The sequence below is a fragment of the Lates calcarifer genome, linkage group LG2 (genome assembly GCF_001640805.2).
Source record: "Lates calcarifer isolate ASB-BC8 linkage group LG2, TLL_Latcal_v3, whole genome shotgun sequence".
NCBI classification, from domain to species: Eukaryota; Metazoa; Chordata; class Actinopteri; family Centropomidae; genus Lates; species Lates calcarifer.
The window spans coordinates 22,860,434-22,878,980 of record NC_066834.1 but is presented as its reverse complement, the minus strand read 5'-3'; the positions used below and the strand labels follow the sequence as shown (position 1 = coordinate 22,878,980).

At 41.4% G+C, this 18,547-nt stretch overlaps 1 protein-coding gene across 3 annotated transcripts; it reads right to left on the bottom strand.

The window, feature by feature from the left end:
• Window positions 1-17: 17 nt before the first annotated feature.
• Window positions 18-16,658, bottom strand: pkma (pyruvate kinase M1/2a). 3 transcript variants are annotated; one of them, XM_018666822.2, is made up of 11 exons: window positions 16,492-16,658; window positions 9,678-9,862; window positions 9,302-9,393; window positions 6,416-6,547; window positions 6,110-6,296; window positions 5,718-5,988; window positions 5,448-5,598; window positions 5,084-5,236; window positions 3,215-3,381; window positions 1,501-1,682; window positions 18-1,294 (listed from the first exon to the last, which is right to left on the bottom strand). In XM_018666822.2, exons 2-11 carry the CDS (start codon window positions 9,832-9,834, stop codon window positions 1,188-1,190), a joined length of 1,599 nt encoding a protein of 532 aa, XP_018522338.1. In that variant the 5' UTR covers window positions 9,835-9,862; window positions 16,492-16,658; the 3' UTR covers window positions 18-1,187. The 3 variants fall into 3 exon arrangements, with proteins under 3 accessions (XP_018522338.1, XP_018522337.1, XP_018522339.1); XM_018666821.2 differs by having other exon boundaries at window positions 16,487-16,653; XM_018666823.2 differs by lacking the exon at window positions 3,215-3,381 and adding an exon at window positions 2,640-2,806 and having other exon boundaries at window positions 16,487-16,653.
• Window positions 16,659-18,547: the final 1,889 nt, after the last annotated feature.

The following is an 18,547-nucleotide window of genomic DNA, read 5'->3' as shown; positions in this document are numbered from 1 at the left end:
ACATTTGCAAGGCAGAGTTAAGATAAGTGCTCATCTCTTTTATTGGATGGAAATCCAGTCTCATAGGACAGCTCAGTACCCCAGCTAAACATTATGATGCCCCTTTACATTTAGTTAGTTCTTACACTCTGGCATTACAATCAAAAGCACGTTAGACACATGAAGACAGCTACAGTGGGTCACTAATGTAGAAGCAGAGAGACTAGCAAAGGGGTTCTACCCATCACCCACTGGGACTGAGGGGGGACAGAGCTTCATCCCTCCATCAGACCCCTGAGAAACAAACCCAAAAAGTGCTCATTCATATCAGTCAACTTTAGTGAACCACACATGATTCATAAGTGCCAACTAAGATATGATCCAAATGTAAAGAAATGTAAAGGCTTTATGACACATCTAATAACACAAATACAGTAACTAGCTCAAACACCTCTGGAAAGGACATCCAAAACTAACATTTCTCTATGGTCAGACAAAATATAAGTAGTATTGGATGTCCAAAAACAAACGTCACCATTCACAAAGTCAAGTATAATATAGAATGTAACATTGTCTGGAGTAGATTAGGAGTGCAACACTTATAGATAACACGTAAATACAGTGAAAGCTGGCATTTAAGAGAGGACACTTCATACAGACAGCACTACAGAAGGATTTGTTTGGGTGGAGTGGTGGAGCCGAGGCTGCACTGTAGGAAGGAGCCCTTTGATTTAGGATGCCACAAGTTTGTTCGTTCAGTTGGCAGAGGAGTGTGATTAGTAAACTGTTCAAGTTGTCAAGGCGCTCTGTTAAGATCAGTCTGCCCCACCACCAACCCCACCTAAACAAGAGCCAGTATGCGCATGCACACAAACCAGGATGCATTCACTCTTAGACTGGTTCACTTTTAATAATACAAGGGTTTGAGTGAATAAATACAGCAGTTTCTGGTTAGGGTCTATTATTCTGAGGCCCTGAAGACTGATTTGATTGAGAGAATCAATGTGAAAGGAATGGAGACATAAAGTGGAATTGTACAGAAGGCTATACTCTATTTTTTTTAAATTTTTTACATCATTGCCTAAATGATAAATTGTTCAGGGGTGGAATCTGTGAGAAGGGCTGTGAGCTGGAGTGGGGTGTGGGGCAGAGAGCTTTGAAAGATAGATGAAGGTAGAGGGAGAAAGCAGAGCAGCCCCGTTGGTTGTTCAGGCCACCAGAACCACACGCATGGTGTTGGTGTAACCAGAGCCTGGACGCCAGCCGGTCAAGACGATGACAACATCTCCCTCTTTGAAGAAGCCACGGACTTTGCCTAGAAAATCAAACGTAAAACATTCATCAAACATTGCTTAATTGGTATCTTAAATGCTGCTAAGCACAACATCTTGGCTCAGATGTTCACAGTATCAGCTATTATGCTGTTTTTCATCTTAGGATTCTAGTAAGTTGAACTCTGCACAATTGCATGCACTTTCAGATATCTGTGTGACATATTCAAATTAAAATATCAAGTCTTACCCATATCCATTGCAAAGTTGACGCGCATGTCGACGTCCTCTGCCCACACATCGTGGGCAGGCTTGGTGTAGAGGACGGGGAAGATGCCACGGTACAGGTGAGCCTGGCGGGCAGTCTGGGCATTACGGGTCACAGCTAGGATGGGGGCACGGGGCCTGTACCTGGAGATCAGGTGGGCGGACCTGCACATACGGACACAGATACGTAAAGCTGAGCACAGAAGATAACCTCACCTCATTCACATTTTGAGTATTTACCTTTTAACTAGTGACTGACCAACAAATTAATTATTAAATAATTAAATAATTATGATGATTACAGAGGGAAATGGAAACAAAAATAACAAAATACTAGGTGTTTTAAACCTTAGGTGTAAATCATGTCTTTAAGCATCATATAAGCCATTAACCTTAATACTTGATACATGTAAATGAACTCCATGCAGTGTGATTAAAAACCCTGCCACCCCATTAACAATGATGTTGAGTCTAACAACAAAGCTAACTGGCTGATTTGACCTCTCAGGACTGTGTTGACATTTACAGCCTAAATAAATAATGTCATCCTGGATGTGCAGATGTCAGTGGCCCAATCCAAATGTGCTCTCCAGCAAAAAGATTTTGAAAGCTCTGGACTTCCCCCACTGTAACATCAACTTTTTGGAAGTTTACACGTTGTTGAAGGAATTACCCACAATTGATGTCACTGTGATGTTTAAAAACAGGCATGTCAGATAATGCTAGGAGAAATAAAAAAATGCATCAGTGGTTTCCAATAATGTTCTGACGTCATTTGAAATATACGTAGCAAACAATTTAATTAGATCTCATGTAAAATGGGAGCCACACTGAGAGATATTAGGCCTGAAGGGTAGACATTGGGACTGGGCTTCTGACAACCCCCACTCTCACTCTTGCAATCTGTTGCTACCTCCACCCACCCTATGTAACAGCACACAACACACACACACACACACACACACACACACACACACACACAAAATTGAAGGACAAGGGATCTGTAAGAGCACATTAGGTGCTTGCACAAGAAGCAAACTGTGCTGAGCAGGCTGACATGTGTTTGGCAACAACTTACCTTCAGGACCAGGATCATTTCACATCTGTCCCCCTCTTTCTTACCTCCCAGTCTTGGTGAGAACAATGATGGCACTAGCACAGCATTTGAAGGATGACTCAACAGCTCCGACAGCTACAGCCTCTGAGGGGTCTCTGGTAAGTTGTGAGTGTCTCCTCAGCTCCTCAAACAGCTGTCTGTGGAAGGTGGCCGCCTCGGCCTCTCGTGCTATCTGAACCCCGAAGGACCATGAGGGAAGGGTGGGGGGTTACTCTCAATCACACACACCACTACTGCAGCGCGCTGAGTCATTCACACCACTGGGAGTGACTGGCAAACACTGAGCTAGACTCCTGGTTAAGTTTAGTTGCTGGATTAGGGTCAGTAGTAATCATTAGGGATAATGGGTAAAATTATTGGGTTAATGTATACTTTTTTACCTTTTAACATCAGCATTTTGCTCTTTAAAACTTGTCAACATGGGTAAAAACTGACCAACTGTCTGCACAAAGTGTTGGCCAGGCTCTCCCAGTTACTTCATCAGTCAGTCCCTGACTGGCCCTACTCTCCCTCTCTCAGACTCCTCGAAAACCGATATCAATGTCCTCCTCGACCTGCCAGGACCAGATAACCTGCCTACCTTCCAGAGCCCGTGAGCACAATGATCGCAGAGGCCAAGCTCTTAAAGGAGGCCTCGACAGCGCCGATTGCAATAGCCTCAGCGGGGTCTTTGCAGTACGGCGTGGAACGGCGCAGGTCCTCAAACACCTGCCGGTGGAACATGGCCGCCTCTGCTTCACGAGCGATCTGGCACAAGTGAGGGCAAGATGCATCGAGAAAAGGCATTCCCACACCAGGCACACACAGGTGTAAAGTGAGGAAAATGGGTGAAAAAAAAGGGACAGGACCATGTAAAACAGACAATGTTAGAGAGACAGAAGAAGAACAGAGGTTAAGATGAATAGGAGGGACAGAAGGAAAGGACAGGATGGACAGTTTAGATGTGCAGTTAATGGGGGGAAACAGGGAAACATCAAAATTAAAACATGTCCAAGAGTCAAAGTTTTACCATAACCATGTACATGATATTAAATGTCTGGAGGTAAGGCAACTTTCCCACTGAAAATTATTTGTCTTTAAGATAAAAAAAAAAATCTAATGACAAAAGAAAAATAACAGAACTGAACTTAATATAATAAAATCACAAGTCACAGTTTTTACACAGTTTAAACCTGACTTGTATCAACTGGGAGTTGAGATGCCACGCACTACACACAAAGGTGAAGAGATGGTTAAAAACAGTCAGGAGGGATGGACAAGTATTAGAAATGAGAAAAAGTCAAAGCTCCACAGAGAAAACAGATTAGAAACAAAGTGAGTCCTTGTGAATTTTTTCTACTGAAATACAAGTCCGCTTAATAAACGTATGGTTTTAGGTCGAAGGAAGTTGTGCTTAACTGTGGATTGTGAAGCACCTCATGCAACTTCAGCATAAGTGCAGTGAGCGCAAAGGCAGGAGCTTAAGGACTGCTGAGTCACTCCTGCATCTGCATAGCTGTGCAAACAACAAAGTATAGCTGAAGGCAGTGGAAGATAGCCAAGAAGGCCCTGACCAATGAAAGGCAGGCAAGACGGCATTAGCTTCATTATCCATCCATACTAACTGTCACAAATAATTGTGATCTTGATGCAAGCACTCATCAGGAATGTTAATGCTCTTGGGTCTAAGACCTAAAAGAGGAGCTTTAGTTGTATCTGTCCCTGACTGAAAAACCAAACAAAAAACAAAAGCAAATTAAGAAATGGTAAAGAAGAGCAGCCATAGCAAATTTGTTAGATGAAGAGGTGCAGGTAACAGGCATTTACTTAAGTTCAGGTAGACTCAAACATCCCAACATGTCGTGAAGGTTAGTTCTGCTCTTTACCGTGTTCCTGTTGCATGGAAAAACACTGGTGCATTTACCTCAATTACATGGATGTTATCCAGGGGGTCAGCGATTTAAAAGATCTACATAAATCTACATAGATGCATGAATAACACTGCATCATTTTGCAACTGTCTAAATAGTTATCTTTAACTGATCACATTTATTAATGGTTGATTAGTCATTAGAGTACCTAAATGGCAGTGAATATATAAACTGGAGATAAGTGGATGGATAAATGAATAAATGATAGGCAATTCCAGTTGGCCTAACACTCCTGCCGACACTTTCCTCAGCAGCTGTTGGGCCAAGTGGAGAAAAGATGCTGCGTCACTGCGCAACTGAATAAGAGGTAATGGATGTGTTCAGAGGAATGCAAAAATCAGGAAAAAAAGAAAGCGTCATCTCCCACTAGATGCTAATTTCCTTTCTGTAATTTTTTTAAAATCAAAAATTACAAATGATACAGTATCATGTAAACATAATTAATTTCTCCAATCAGTAGGTCTTAACTAAATTATACCATTGTGCCCCCCCCCCACCCCAGTGTTTACTAATGTTATATTTAATATACATTAACTCACCATGTGCTGTGTGCGCACTGCCTCCAGAGGATAGTCTCCCTTGGCGGTCTCTCCACTCAGCATGATGCAGTCGGCTCCATCCAACACAGCGTTGGCTACGTCACTGCCCTCAGCACGGGTTGGTCTGGGCTTCTTGATCATGCTCTCCAACATCTGAATGGTGTTCATGTGAGGGGTTCAGAAGACAAATCTCAACATAAGACCCTTTGAGTTGTACGAACAAAATAAATGCTTACAGTATATTTTTACCAAGATTACACTAAGACCCTCCAGCTTCGTCTTCCTTATCAAATTACATTAAAATTATACCTCTCAGGGAAAACACAGCCTAAAAATTACAGTATATCCTTTAGCGTTTTCTGACCTGAGTGGCACATGTGATCGGCTTGCCAGCTCTGTTGCAGCGACCGATCATCATCTTCTGGGCAAGGAAGACCTTCTCTGTGGGGATCTCAATACCCAAGTCACCACGGGCAACCATGATGCCATCGCTAGCCTCCATGATCTCATCAAATCTGCACAACAGAATATTACAACCAATTAAAATCACATCAAGTACAACTATCAGTTATCGTGGGATGTTAAGACTCCATGGAATGTGGAAGAAGTAAAAACATTTCATCAACATACACACCTGCGTACACCCTCGTGGTTCTCAAGCTTGCTAATGATCTTAATGTCTTTGCCTTTCTCTCCCAGCACTGCTCTGACAGCGTGTACGTCGGCTGCTTTGCGGATGAAGGAGGCAAAGACCATGTCGACTCCCTGCGCCACGCCAAACTGCAGGTCCTTGATGTCCTTTTCTGAAACAGCAGGCAGGTCTACGGCAGCACCGGGGAGGTTCACTCCCTTCTTACTGCCCAGGGTGCCGCCATTCTCAATCTCGCACATGATGTAATCAGAGCCTGGAGAAAACATAAAATATGGGTGAGCTCAAGTCCTTCATTGTATTAAGAGGTAGCAGTGTTTTCTAAACCTTGTAATGGATCACAACATATGCAAAATGTTTGCATCTCCTCTACTCACCAATCTCCTTAACCTGCAGGGATATGAGTCCATCGTCAATGTAGATCTTGCTTCCAATTTCCACCACTTTGGTAATGTTCTTGTAGTCCAGCCAGAGGATCTCCTCACTGCAGTTTTCCTGGTAGGTGTCATCCAGAGTAATCTTGATCATGTTGCCCTTCTTCAACTCCACCTCAGCTGTGCCACTCTGTCAGATAATTAATAGACATAGTTTTACCATCTCCCTAATTATTTTTCATGTTCTTGATTGTCAAGTCATTATAAGAACTGCTGTTTTGGTGTCAGGAGTGTGAGTAGGTGACTCACTCCCTGGATGAGGCCAGTCCTGATCTCTGGGCCCTTCGTGTCCAGGGCAATGCCGATAGGCCTGTACTGGATACTGCCAGGCTCAAAGCTCTCACATGCCTCACGCACATTCTTGATGGTCTCTGCGTGGTACTGTGGAAAAGAAGAACATTGCAACACATTTTTTAAAAATTACAGATTAAAAAGACTAAGCAACATACTGATTCACCATATGCTCAAGGACATGCAGTTAATGATTTTAATCAAACTTGTGACCTCTAGACTCTGTCTCGATCAAATCCTCTGTTGCTAGCACACAAATTGGAATGAAAAGAAAGCACAATTTAGCAGAGGCCCTAGTGTAAGAGTTACTGTAAGCCATTTTTTTTTCAGCAGACATAAAAGTCAAACCAGAGCAATTAAAAAGATAAAGTGCGTCTGACAACTCACACAGTTATAAACATGAGTCACTGTCAGCATCACTAGGGGTCACATCATACTTCACACCACCCTAACCGACACGTGAAGGGTCACTGTCACCAAAGCAGAATACCTGAGAGCCTTTAAGTTAAAATGCCTTGCAAATTAAGTGTCATTCAACGATGTCATTAAGTTGGACCTTTGAGATTACATATCATACAGTATCACGAAGAGTAGCAATATACTGATACAGAATGTCACGTCAAGTATGTGTCCTTGAGCACACGTCACACTTTGTTATGATGAAACACCACCTGCAAGGACAATGATGTCTTTTGCCTCAGATATTTATTATGAGTTTGTCAACTGTGGAAGTTCAGTTTCTCAAGAGGAAATTCCTCAGTGAAGTTGTGGGTGAACAAAAGACACAATGAAACAGAACAATCTAAATCATATCACAATTAAAAATGTTCAAAGAGACTTGCGTAAAACCATTATTCATGGTCTGGTATTGTTTATACCATAAACAAGAGTGACAGACAAAAATTCCATTTGAAATTATTACAAAAACAATGAAGAGAGGTGCACTTTTGCCCTGGAAATGTTGCTGACTAAAAAAAATGCTGTGGGAAAATGCTGGATGACAACTTCAGAGAAATTCAGTACTGTCATATTACTGATGCCCATGAGTGCAGGCTAATGAACACACAGCACAGTGTTTGTGGCTTTGAAGACAGCTGTCTGCTGCACATGACCTATGCTGCCCACCTGAGTAACCAGAGCTTTCAGTAATAACTTAAGTGGCAGGTAATCACATTGGCTGCCTTTCAGGGTGGCAGCAAACTGAGCTACACTACACTCACAGCACTGTCTCTAAAAGAAAACCTGGACCTGGTCTCAAGGTCTGCAAAATAAATCTAATCTTGAAACGTATTTGAAACTACTATAAAGATAAATATCACATAGTCCAGCACTGAGGCTACAAGGTTTGAAATGCAATATTTTGAAAAGTAGCTTCACAAAATTTAAATGTCATGATATCAAGCCAGAAATTAATATATGGATGGTGTCTTGGCTGCCTCCAGTGTGCTGCAGCATTTTTAGAAGAGAGGGCAATAAGGTAGATGGTGTAGTCTTTTATGATCAGTGCTATATGATGAATTCAGAGCAGGTGACTGTTTACTGGCTGTATGTGTATAGAGTCCATAAATTCATAATTAATTCCCTGCATTATGTAAACTGAAACAGAAGTGAGTGTTTAGTTACATGGATTTAGTTCTTCTTTCACTCAGTGTTATTATAGCTGGGTTAAGAAACTGAACTTTCTGGATTTGCAACATAATCTACTTTCCACTTCTCACTTTGCCTGAAAGTGGACTGACCTTGGTGTGGGTTTGTGTATACACACACTTCCAGAATCTAGGCGTGCTGCCTGCTGAGAAGATAAAGGCAGGGCAGGAAGCTACAGGTGACGTATTTATAGTACCCCAAGCCACAAAGCTCTGGTTCCTTTTGCTTTTCTCTGAATCTGGACTAACCTTTGATCTTGCTGAAACACCTAGACTGACACAAACCATAGAAACTTTTGAAGAGGACTTCAAATATCTAAAAACAGAATTAATCATTTTTCTTGACAGCTAAATATTACACAATAAATATATACAAAAGCCTGTCAAAAACAGTGTGTGTGTTATCTGATGGTACAGTGAAAGTGCGGTTTTTAATCTAAAAATTAAAAAGCGCTCTTTGAGCATCTTCATGTATCTCAGTCAACAAGGTCATTGTGTGTATTACCATTGTTATGAAGTTACAAAACAATGAAACACAACAAAAAAATGTATAGTACTTAATAGTTAAAATTGATTTAAATGGACCCATTTCTCATACTGGACTGGATTATCTGTTGATAAATATGATAAACCTCAGGACAGGATTCTCTAACCTCTCCCTTCTCACAGATAATAACCACCTGGGTGTATTAAGGTGCATCCTAGAGCTAGTCTAAGTCACCTGAGTCATCTGCCCTCCCAAAGGCATGTGCCAGTGTGTGATACACAGACTCAATCAGGCTGCCTCACTTATAATTTGATGTTGTAGCTGGCTCACACTCTAATCTTAAGTTAGTGCTGCTATTTTTTCATTTCATGCTGGCTGGCCTCGTCTTGCTTAAATGCCAGGCTGACTGCAGTTCATAATGAATTACGTGCTTGTTCACTGTGAGCTGTGTTGATTGTCTGCTTTCACCATAATTATTTTATGTGCAGAGTTACCAAACTTGTGTGACAATCTAAAGAAAGCTAGACAAGAGAAAGCAAAGATTGCTACATAGATCAACAAACCAACAAATGGCTTCCCTGTGATAAAGCACAGAGCCATGTTTGGATGGAAATTATCAGCACAGTTTAAGCGTGACTTTTAACAGTGTGACTGGTTAGCTGTACCTGCCCAATTAATTTACACAGCAGAGAGAGTTGTAGAAAGACCCACCTCATGTGTGCCATGTGAGAAGTTCAAGCGAGCAATATTCATTCCAGACTTGATCATCTCCTTCAGCATTTCCACAGAACGAGAGGCTGGCCCTGAAGGCGATCATTGAAAGGAAAGAATTAAGTTTCTGATGTTATTTAATTCTCCTAGTAATAGAACTTCACAATTAATTGTTTGTATTATGTATTTCAACATCTAAAATAAAAATCATTATATTTCATTTTCTGGCCAAAAAATCATTTTCCTTTAAATGTCGTGAATAACTTCATTTAATTAACTTGGGATGTGTTCTCACAGGGAATGCACTGCTATAATACCAAAAAGAAAGCATGTGGTTATCTGTCTTTAAATGTGCAGACCAACAATGTAAACCAACCAATGGTACAGATGATGCCAGTGTTGCGTGCAGTGGTGGGTTCAGAGTCAATGTCCAGCAGGCACATGTGTTCCAGGAAGGTGTCAGCCATGGCAGCGTTGAGCTGCTGCGTCTGGATGAAGGCAGAGCCCATGTCTAGAGACTTTGACTGAGGCATTTCGATCAGTGGTGCAACTGGAGAAGTCCTGAGAAAGAAAGAAAAAATGAGAAAAAATGAAGTTCACTTAGACGACAATGTGGATGTAACTAACAGCTCTCTTCTATGAACTGCTGTTGGCACAACTCTTCAAAATTTAACAGCCATTTTACAAGTTTATCAAGTGAATCAGATTTTTAAATAGAACAGTACCTTTACACAACAGTCAATTATATGCATCAGGTGGCTGTTAGATTACACCAACAGTCAAAATGTAATTGCCTTTGGCCAACAGGTTGATTAAACTTCGTACTGTGGATGTATTGATGTAACTTAGCAACACACTGTTCCTAACCCTGCTTTATAACTTTCAGGTAGCTGTCAGATGACTTTGTGGTAATAAAGTGAAATAAACAGAGAATCTTTCAGCTGGAATCAAACAATGAATAATGTTGGCTGCTGACATTCAAGTGCAGTACAACCAGGAGAAATGACTGTTGTTACTGAGTTTAAACATATCTATCAGCCACAAAGGCTAAGTATGATTTAAGACAGGCTCATGAAATGTAACCCCCGCAATTCTATGTAAATAACAGGCCATTGTGAGCTACAGTTTTTTGTTGAGTTACTATTTGGCTGTCAGGTAGTTTTACACAACCAGCAGTTTACAAAGAGAATAAATGTGTACTTATGACAACTAAGATAAACAATGCAGCCCTTTCAGGTAGCTGTCGGATGTTCAGTTTGATACATGAAGGAACTAGCTAAGGCTAATCCTTCTGCACAGTATTGCCTTCATACTATATATAGAGTAGAGCAGTATACATCATTGAACCGCTACACTATATTGTACATTCTGTCCCCCCCCACCCACCCACTTCTCCCTGAGTCACCCATAGCAACGACACCATCATGAAGCTCGTGCACAGGGCTGGAATTGCCAAGCTTTCATTATGATACTTTCATCACTTTCATTTAGCCAGAAAAGTGAAAAAGTACACTGCACATGGTGGCATCCTGTGCACTGAGAAACAGCTAAAAACTGTCATGTGCACACAGCATGCATTGATGGGTACCATGCCTCCTTTTTTCCTTTGGTCTTACAACAACACAACTACCAGAGGCACAGTATAAACTAATTAATGTGTCATCAAGACAGGTTTCAACAAATAGTCAATAGTCAAAGTAGGCGTATTTGAGTAGGGTGTAGCTTTGCTTCTTTACAACGATGAGGAATGTGGCTTCTACTAGGGCTCAGGTTGCTGTGGTTACATAACCACAGACTACAAGCACAACGGAAATGCTTGATTGAATCTGGTGATATGGTTAGTAGTAGGAATTTGTGTGATTCAAGCAAAAAAATTGGTCAAAAGCAGAAAAACAACCACGTATGCAGCCACATTTTTCCACCGCAAAACACCTGCACCCATGTGGGGTTGGATGTGCACACTTAGGCAATGCTGCAGTATTTGCACAGTATTATGCAAAATACTGTGACTCTTTTCTAAGCAAGGAAAGACCACATTTTACAATAAAATAAATAGAATAAAACTGAAGTTAAATAAGCAATATTATGATGATAAAAGAAACTAACAAAAGTACAACAATATTCATAAAATAAAGGCATTGTGCAAAAGATGTGAAAGTAGTTAATAGAAGATACCAACACCCCTATGTATAATGCAATCTCTGCCAGGTGCCAACTCAGGCCACAGTCCAAACCAAGCAGCAGAGAGATTAGGTTCTCTCTGTTTAAATTATACATTGAAGTGGACTTCAACAAAGAACACTCTCATTGGTTGCTTGACAGAGCAACAGGTTGACAAATTGATATCTCTATCAGGCAGCCTCCTTATCCTCTTCTGCTTCCTTGTGGTCCTCATGAACACACAGAACAATATGTACATCTAGACCCAGCTAGGGTGTCGCCAATCTTAAGTGTTGGACATGTAAAACCAGTTACTATAAATAAAGGACAATTTGCTAACAGTTTGGTCCATGTCAGCCAATGAAGGTGCCGAGGATGGTTCTGTATTAATAGTGGCAACTTAGTCTCATCTATGGCAGAACAGGCTGAGAGGAGAGCTGGAAAAAGACATGGGAAATTTTAAATGGCTGCAACTGTGGGTGGTGAAACTGCAACTGAAGACACATTCATACTGGCCTACCAGAGTTAGTCGTCTCAGAGGAAAATCTGTTTCATTGACACTAATGGTCGTACTTCCTCTTACTCATCACACCCTTATTACAAATGCATCAAGGTGGGGGATTCCAGGCACAGCCACAATACCACCAAGTTCACCAGAAGCCGCTGACTAATGATGTAACATTTGAGTCAATGGGGCAGACCAGTGCCAGACCAGTGCTGTACGTGAGCACAGTCACATCCCCACTAAAGCAACACATAACCACGTGAAGGCTAGAGGCAGGCATCCGAGTGGACTGAACCACATGGATGGACTGCAGAGGGGAGAAAAGAGTCTGAAAGACTGGCAGTTTCTGTAGTCGTGCTGTGTGTGCGCGTTCCTTTAAAAAAAAAAAAAAAATTAAAAAAATCCTGTTTTCTTCATATAAGGGCATTTTTGAATAAACAGAAAAAGTGAATGCTGCATTGGCATTTCTTCATAAAATGATCATATAAATAGTCCATAGAAGTGGACCATTCCAAGATCTGCCACACTGCAGATGGGGATGTAGGGGCACCTGATGATGACAACAATCAATTACTTGTTTTAAGAGTTTTTTTTTTTTCTCTCCTTTACAAATATCAGATGTTTGCTGGTTACCGCCTGTCAAATGTGGGCAACTGCTGTTACCCTGTTGCATATTTTACAATTACTCATTTTGGGCTATAGTTACCTAACAAGGGCATTAGGACTAAACAATTTTAACAGTAAAAATAAATAATGATCTATCTTGATATATGAAATGCAGGCATTTAGTAAAATATCTGTGGCTGGTCTGCTGTTCACACCACCAACTTTTTATTTTATTTTAACGTAATTCCAAAGATAACGCAATAGCAACAGTTGCAATTGCAAAACTGAAAAGAGGATGCACATTTGTCTCAGAGGCAAAGGCAGAGAATAGGTTTCAGGCAGCTCTCCTTACAAACTGTTTTGCTGCTTGACCTAATACATGTGGACTACAAACCAGTTAAATGTCCAAAAATGGCAAAAAAGTAGATGCAGTGATAAATCAACAGCCTATGCCTGTGGTACCACAGAACCTGTCTGGCTTTGAATGTCATTGGTACAATATAATGTGAAATATATAGCAACCTTGTTTAAGGCATGACATTGTCCCCTCCAATCTACTGCTAAACTCTCCATTTGCGGTATTTTCCATTTGCATGATTTCCAGACAGGCTTACCGAGGGATTACTACCTGACATGCATTGTTTTATGTTTTTCCTGTTTCCTCTCAGCACTGTTTTTCAGGACATAAGATGTGCATTCATCAAAACTTTACTTAATACGTCCTGTCATGATCTGGGGATTAAACTGCATAAGCAAATAAGTCATAGCCTGTATCTTTAACAGTAGAATGTAGTGTCATCCTCCGGCAACTCAGCCTCACATACCGCCTGTATCCTCAGGTGAGGTGTTATTTTTGGAGCTATGACGGAGAATATCACAGGCTAAAGAAAAATCTGAAATTCATGTGGAGACAGTTTGCCAGCTCCTGGTTATTACATGAAGAAAAAATACTATCATTGACCAGTGTGTCCCACTGGTAAAAATGGATAGTGCTTCTAACCCCAGGACAGCCAGTGAGCAGCCGCCACAGGCCAACACCAGCCACAGTAACCCTGACACAGATGCAGGGCTAACTTTAGAGCTGGCTGCTAATAATCCCCTCCAATCCCTTCCGAACACATCTACCTTTGTAACCTACTGTCTTATTGTAACATACACTTAGTCACTATCTTCCCCAGTCTCCCTAGACACTTTCCTTCTCATTTATCTAGGAAATATGCCTGTGCAATCATTAGCAGCCACAGTGGCATTACTGTCAGGGTGACATGACATTTACTATCATCTGCTATAGATGTGACGTAACACTGGGCTAATCCAAGTTGGCTGACAGAGACAGTAGATGCTTTCTATCAGTCACACTCACTCAACCAAGGCACCATTTGCAGGTTGCACTACATACCCCCAGTAGATCTTCCTGTTCCTTCTGGGGACAAACAGGCACGTCACTACCAATGACCTCCACAACAACCCCAGTGTGTTGGAACCTGCAATGCCAATGAACGAACTACACCCTGAAACAGCAGTCCAAGCAGAACTGACCGCTGCAGTGCGCGTGCATACGTATGACACTTTCAGGAGCTCAAGAGTAAATCCTTTCAACGCGGATAAAGGACACGGAGAGCGCCTGCTGTGACCAGGCAATCGCCACGACCTGATGCAGTGGACGTACATGAGACTTCCACCATGACACACCAGAACAGTGTGACACCAATGTTACTACCAGCCTAGGGTCATACAACACCCCAGGCCTAAAAACAGAGTCTTGACTAATAATAACACACAGCATGCAGAGTCTGTTTAGAAATCTAATACTCAGTATGTAGTCACTATGTAGGCCTGTGAACTAAGGCTGTAAACTTTGGCACAAACCTTAGAAGTTCATGAATGGTACATAATGCTGTGCATATTCAGGTGGCATCATTTTTTACCTAATCACCTTACAGTGCAGTCAAATGTGTCTGCAGTGGCAAAGTAATACTCATACTTGGTAGTGTTCAAACCCATGGCTCAACATAGAACTAGTCATGCAGTAACAGTGGGGAGAGACTGCTTGGGAGCATTGCCAGCTGCAACAGGCCTACTCTACTCCACTGGCTCTGCTGCATCTGAACTGCTTCAGCAGGTCAAGGACACGTCCAGCTAGAGCAGAAAATTATAGTTTTGCCACCCTTTAACTACGGTAGCTGATGGATTCAACAATTCATTATCATCTTTCCAAATGGCTGGGTACCTGCCAAAGTGCTTTTTAAAGTAGACAAATATACACAGGGACAGCTAATATTAGAATTCAAGAATATATACTTACATGCCATTTAAACTGCCAGCAGTTCATACCTGTGGATGAATCAGCTCCAGCAAAGTCTGGACTTAAAGATAAAGTTTACAGACTCATGACTGCAATGGAATTTGTTAAGAAACTGAGATTCCACTGGTGGGACAAGGTATGACAACCAAAAGTTAAGATGACCAGAGAAAACAGTAAGAAGACAGCTATCTGCTCTTGGTCAACAGCCTAGATTTAAGTAATAGACAGTGCAGACTTCCCTTTGTTGAGCTCATCACTTCAACACAATTCCTAGTCACTTGACATTATGACCTGAGTAGTCCTCTGGGATAAAGACTCCATTTTGTCAACAGGGCCTTGGGCGAGGAAGGACATACCAATGACAGTGTCTCAGAATTTTGTTATACGCAAAACAGTTATTTCTCATGACAAAACAAAGCATATCCACACTATGCTGCAGGTCCTACACGTCATATAGATGTGTTTGACAAAGGATTTGACATTACAATTTCACATGCACCTTTAGACAAAGTCCTGCCTCAGTCAAAACATCTTTTTTCAGCTGTTTTAAGACCAAGCTGACAAACAGGGGATTGTGATAACATAAAACAGGACGATACAAGACCGATTGGCTCCCTAACTTGCACGAGCTGAAAACCGTAACAGCCTAGACAGGCAGGGTGGCATCTGTCCTGCATCTCATGTATCTGGTGTCAGCAAGGCCTATCATTTGTGGTACCACTGCAGCGAGTCATTGCAGTGAAGCTGCTATGGAAATGTACACATTTCAAACTACATTTATCACAAGGTGGCTATTTCCTACAGCATAACTAAGGAGACTAGAGTTTATTTAAGTGCTTCTGAGAAAATATTACGAAAGGAAAGATGGACGAAAGGATGAACGTTACATAATGACTCTAACTGCCATGTGAAGGAACACGATGACAACACGCTATTTTTAATAAGGTGGGAAAGGTTTAACTCGGGTGAATTAATGTCATACGTATTTTATTATACTACAGTTAAATACAACGCAGTGGATGCGCTAAAGATCACGTTCTCATCCTGCGTCACATTTTCCTGATCTAGAGGCATCACGGTGACTGGCCAATGGGAGACCGAGTAGATGGCGCGGCCACACCCACAACGGGAGGCAACAGGAAGCAATTCTTTAACATTCAATACTTCACGCATCACATTTAATTGACTTATTTTAAATGATATAACTGCGTTAGACCATAAATCAAGACTAGAAAATATTGGCAGTTAGTAGTATAGAGAGCCTCTCAGTGCACGGACACATTCCCTTCATTTATACATCCGTTAACTGCATTTTTAACTCACAACGTTGTTGAACACAAACTAAGCCAGAACAACAGGACTTACATTTGCTTATTGCCTACGTTCAAGTGTGCTGCACTTTAAAACATAATTTCGATTTTAAAAAAAAAGTAGTTAAGAGTGGGACCAAGCTACCAGTGACCGACTCACACATTCCCGGACATACCAACACGCAGGATGTAGCTAAAGAAAATGATAACAGGCAAAACGGTTAAGACAGTAATGTGACAAAGAAAGTGTCACGGCATCGACAAGCGGCGAAGCTGCAGCCCCCGTTGGGGATACCCACCTTACCTCGCTGTACAACTTGCATGGACCGATGTCACGGCTGTGAGACCAGCTCAAGGTGATCTCCCTCCCTAGTCACTCACTGCTGCGGAACTACTTTCTAGGGATGCTGAGGCATATCCATCCGAGGGAATGCAAACAAATGAAAAGAAATACAACACTTCAAGATATCTATAACAACCGTGTGCACCACTGACTATTCAAACATGTGTTTTATTCCAATACTATGCTCGTGGACAATCAGAAGATTGTCAAAAACTGAAAACGACGCGGAAGGATACGAAGAAACAAGGTGGAAGTGCGTGGTAAAGTTAGGGAGCCAATCGGGGCGCGTGAAAGCATCAGTAGAACACGCAGTACGACATGTGACTGTTGGCGTAGCCAGTGTAGTTTCCTTGAAAAATGCAGCAGTTTAGTTATCATTACAGTGTTTTGTCCCTGTTTGAGATGCAGATAAATGTCTTGTTGTCAGTATGTTTTCGCCTCCATTATTGTGCGTATATGCAAATTATCGGTTGCTGAAATTGTTCACCAGGGAAGCATTATCAATTTACTGTAACTGCCTTATAGGCTGCCAAAGTATTGTTCTCATCTCTATTTAATTTCAGAAAGCTGGTACAAATATTGTTTATTGCCCCAAACACAGGGACAGACCACAGCCGGTTAGTGGATGCTTGACTGAGGAATCAATGGGAACCCTCCATGTGCTGGTACCTTACTACCTTGAGGCAATACCACCATCTAGTGATGAAAATATGTTATAACATTTAGAGGATTTTCAGTGATCTGCATTATATTATTCAAGTGCCTCATATTGAATACTGAACATTTTTAAACTGCATAAAATGACACATTTGAGGTACATCCAATATTGCCATGCTAATACAATACCATTATACAAATGTCAGTAAACTATTAGCAGTACTATACTTGTACTCTTAAGGATGTTTTATAATATTGTTAGGAATTATCATTTGATTTCCACAGACATAGAAATAAACTTTGTTGGAGGTACACAGTACACCACTGTGTTGCTATACATTCCCAATATGATTGGTGTAATGGTATCATTGAGCTAATCAGCTGTGCTATGAAGACAAAAACAACAGATATAATGTTTGTTCGGTGTAGACACTAGACAGCTTTGTTGCAAATGTTCCCCAGGATGATTAATTCCATTGTTGTGATTATCAGCTCTTCCAAGGAGACAGCAGACACAGACACAAATACCCATCATATTTCAACCAGAAGAGATTAGACAAATCAATCTGGCACAGATACTCCTCAGAATACTATAACTTTGCACTGATGTTCATCTTAATTTTTTGCAGACTTCCTGTGGCCTACTGTAAGGTCGCACTCTTCACTGAGTACATGTCCCTTGCCCCAGAGTCCCAGTTTGTTCTCACCTGTTTACAGCTGTGGTGGTGTTAGCACTGCTGCTTCCACTGCCCATGTTGCTGTCTCACTGGCTGCTGGCAGCCTCTGTCTGGATGCACTCCACTCCAATACCTGAGGCCAATGGACACACCTGTCCAGGTGAGTGACAGATCTGCAGTCCTGTCATCCTGTGTAGAGGCCAAACCCCTGACTGTCAGTCAGCCTTAATGCCTACTAACCCCTGGGCCACGAGGTACAGTAAGACACTGTGGAAATATCCTCAGATAAATCTTAGAGATGTGGAGGACGCCCTAATGCTTCTGAGTGTGTTATGTGTTATTACTGCACTTGTCTTATTACTGCTACCACTAGTGCTACCAATGATACTTCAATAAAAGGGACAAAAGAATCAAGAAAAAAAGAACGGAGAAAAAAATTAACTCCATAAAAGAACACATAGGATAGAATGACAGCATTATGATCATAATGCCACCTAAAAAGAAAAACAGACACCATTTGTGATAGTTAATATCAAAGAGGATTCCCTCTGCTTTTGTAGTAGTGGGGGGCGGGGACTTGAAGAGCACATTTCCTAAAGAGACATTACAGTTTGGGAATATGATAAATACAGTGCAAAAAGAAAAAAGAAAGAATTAAGAAAAATTGCTTTCTGTCTGGCTGG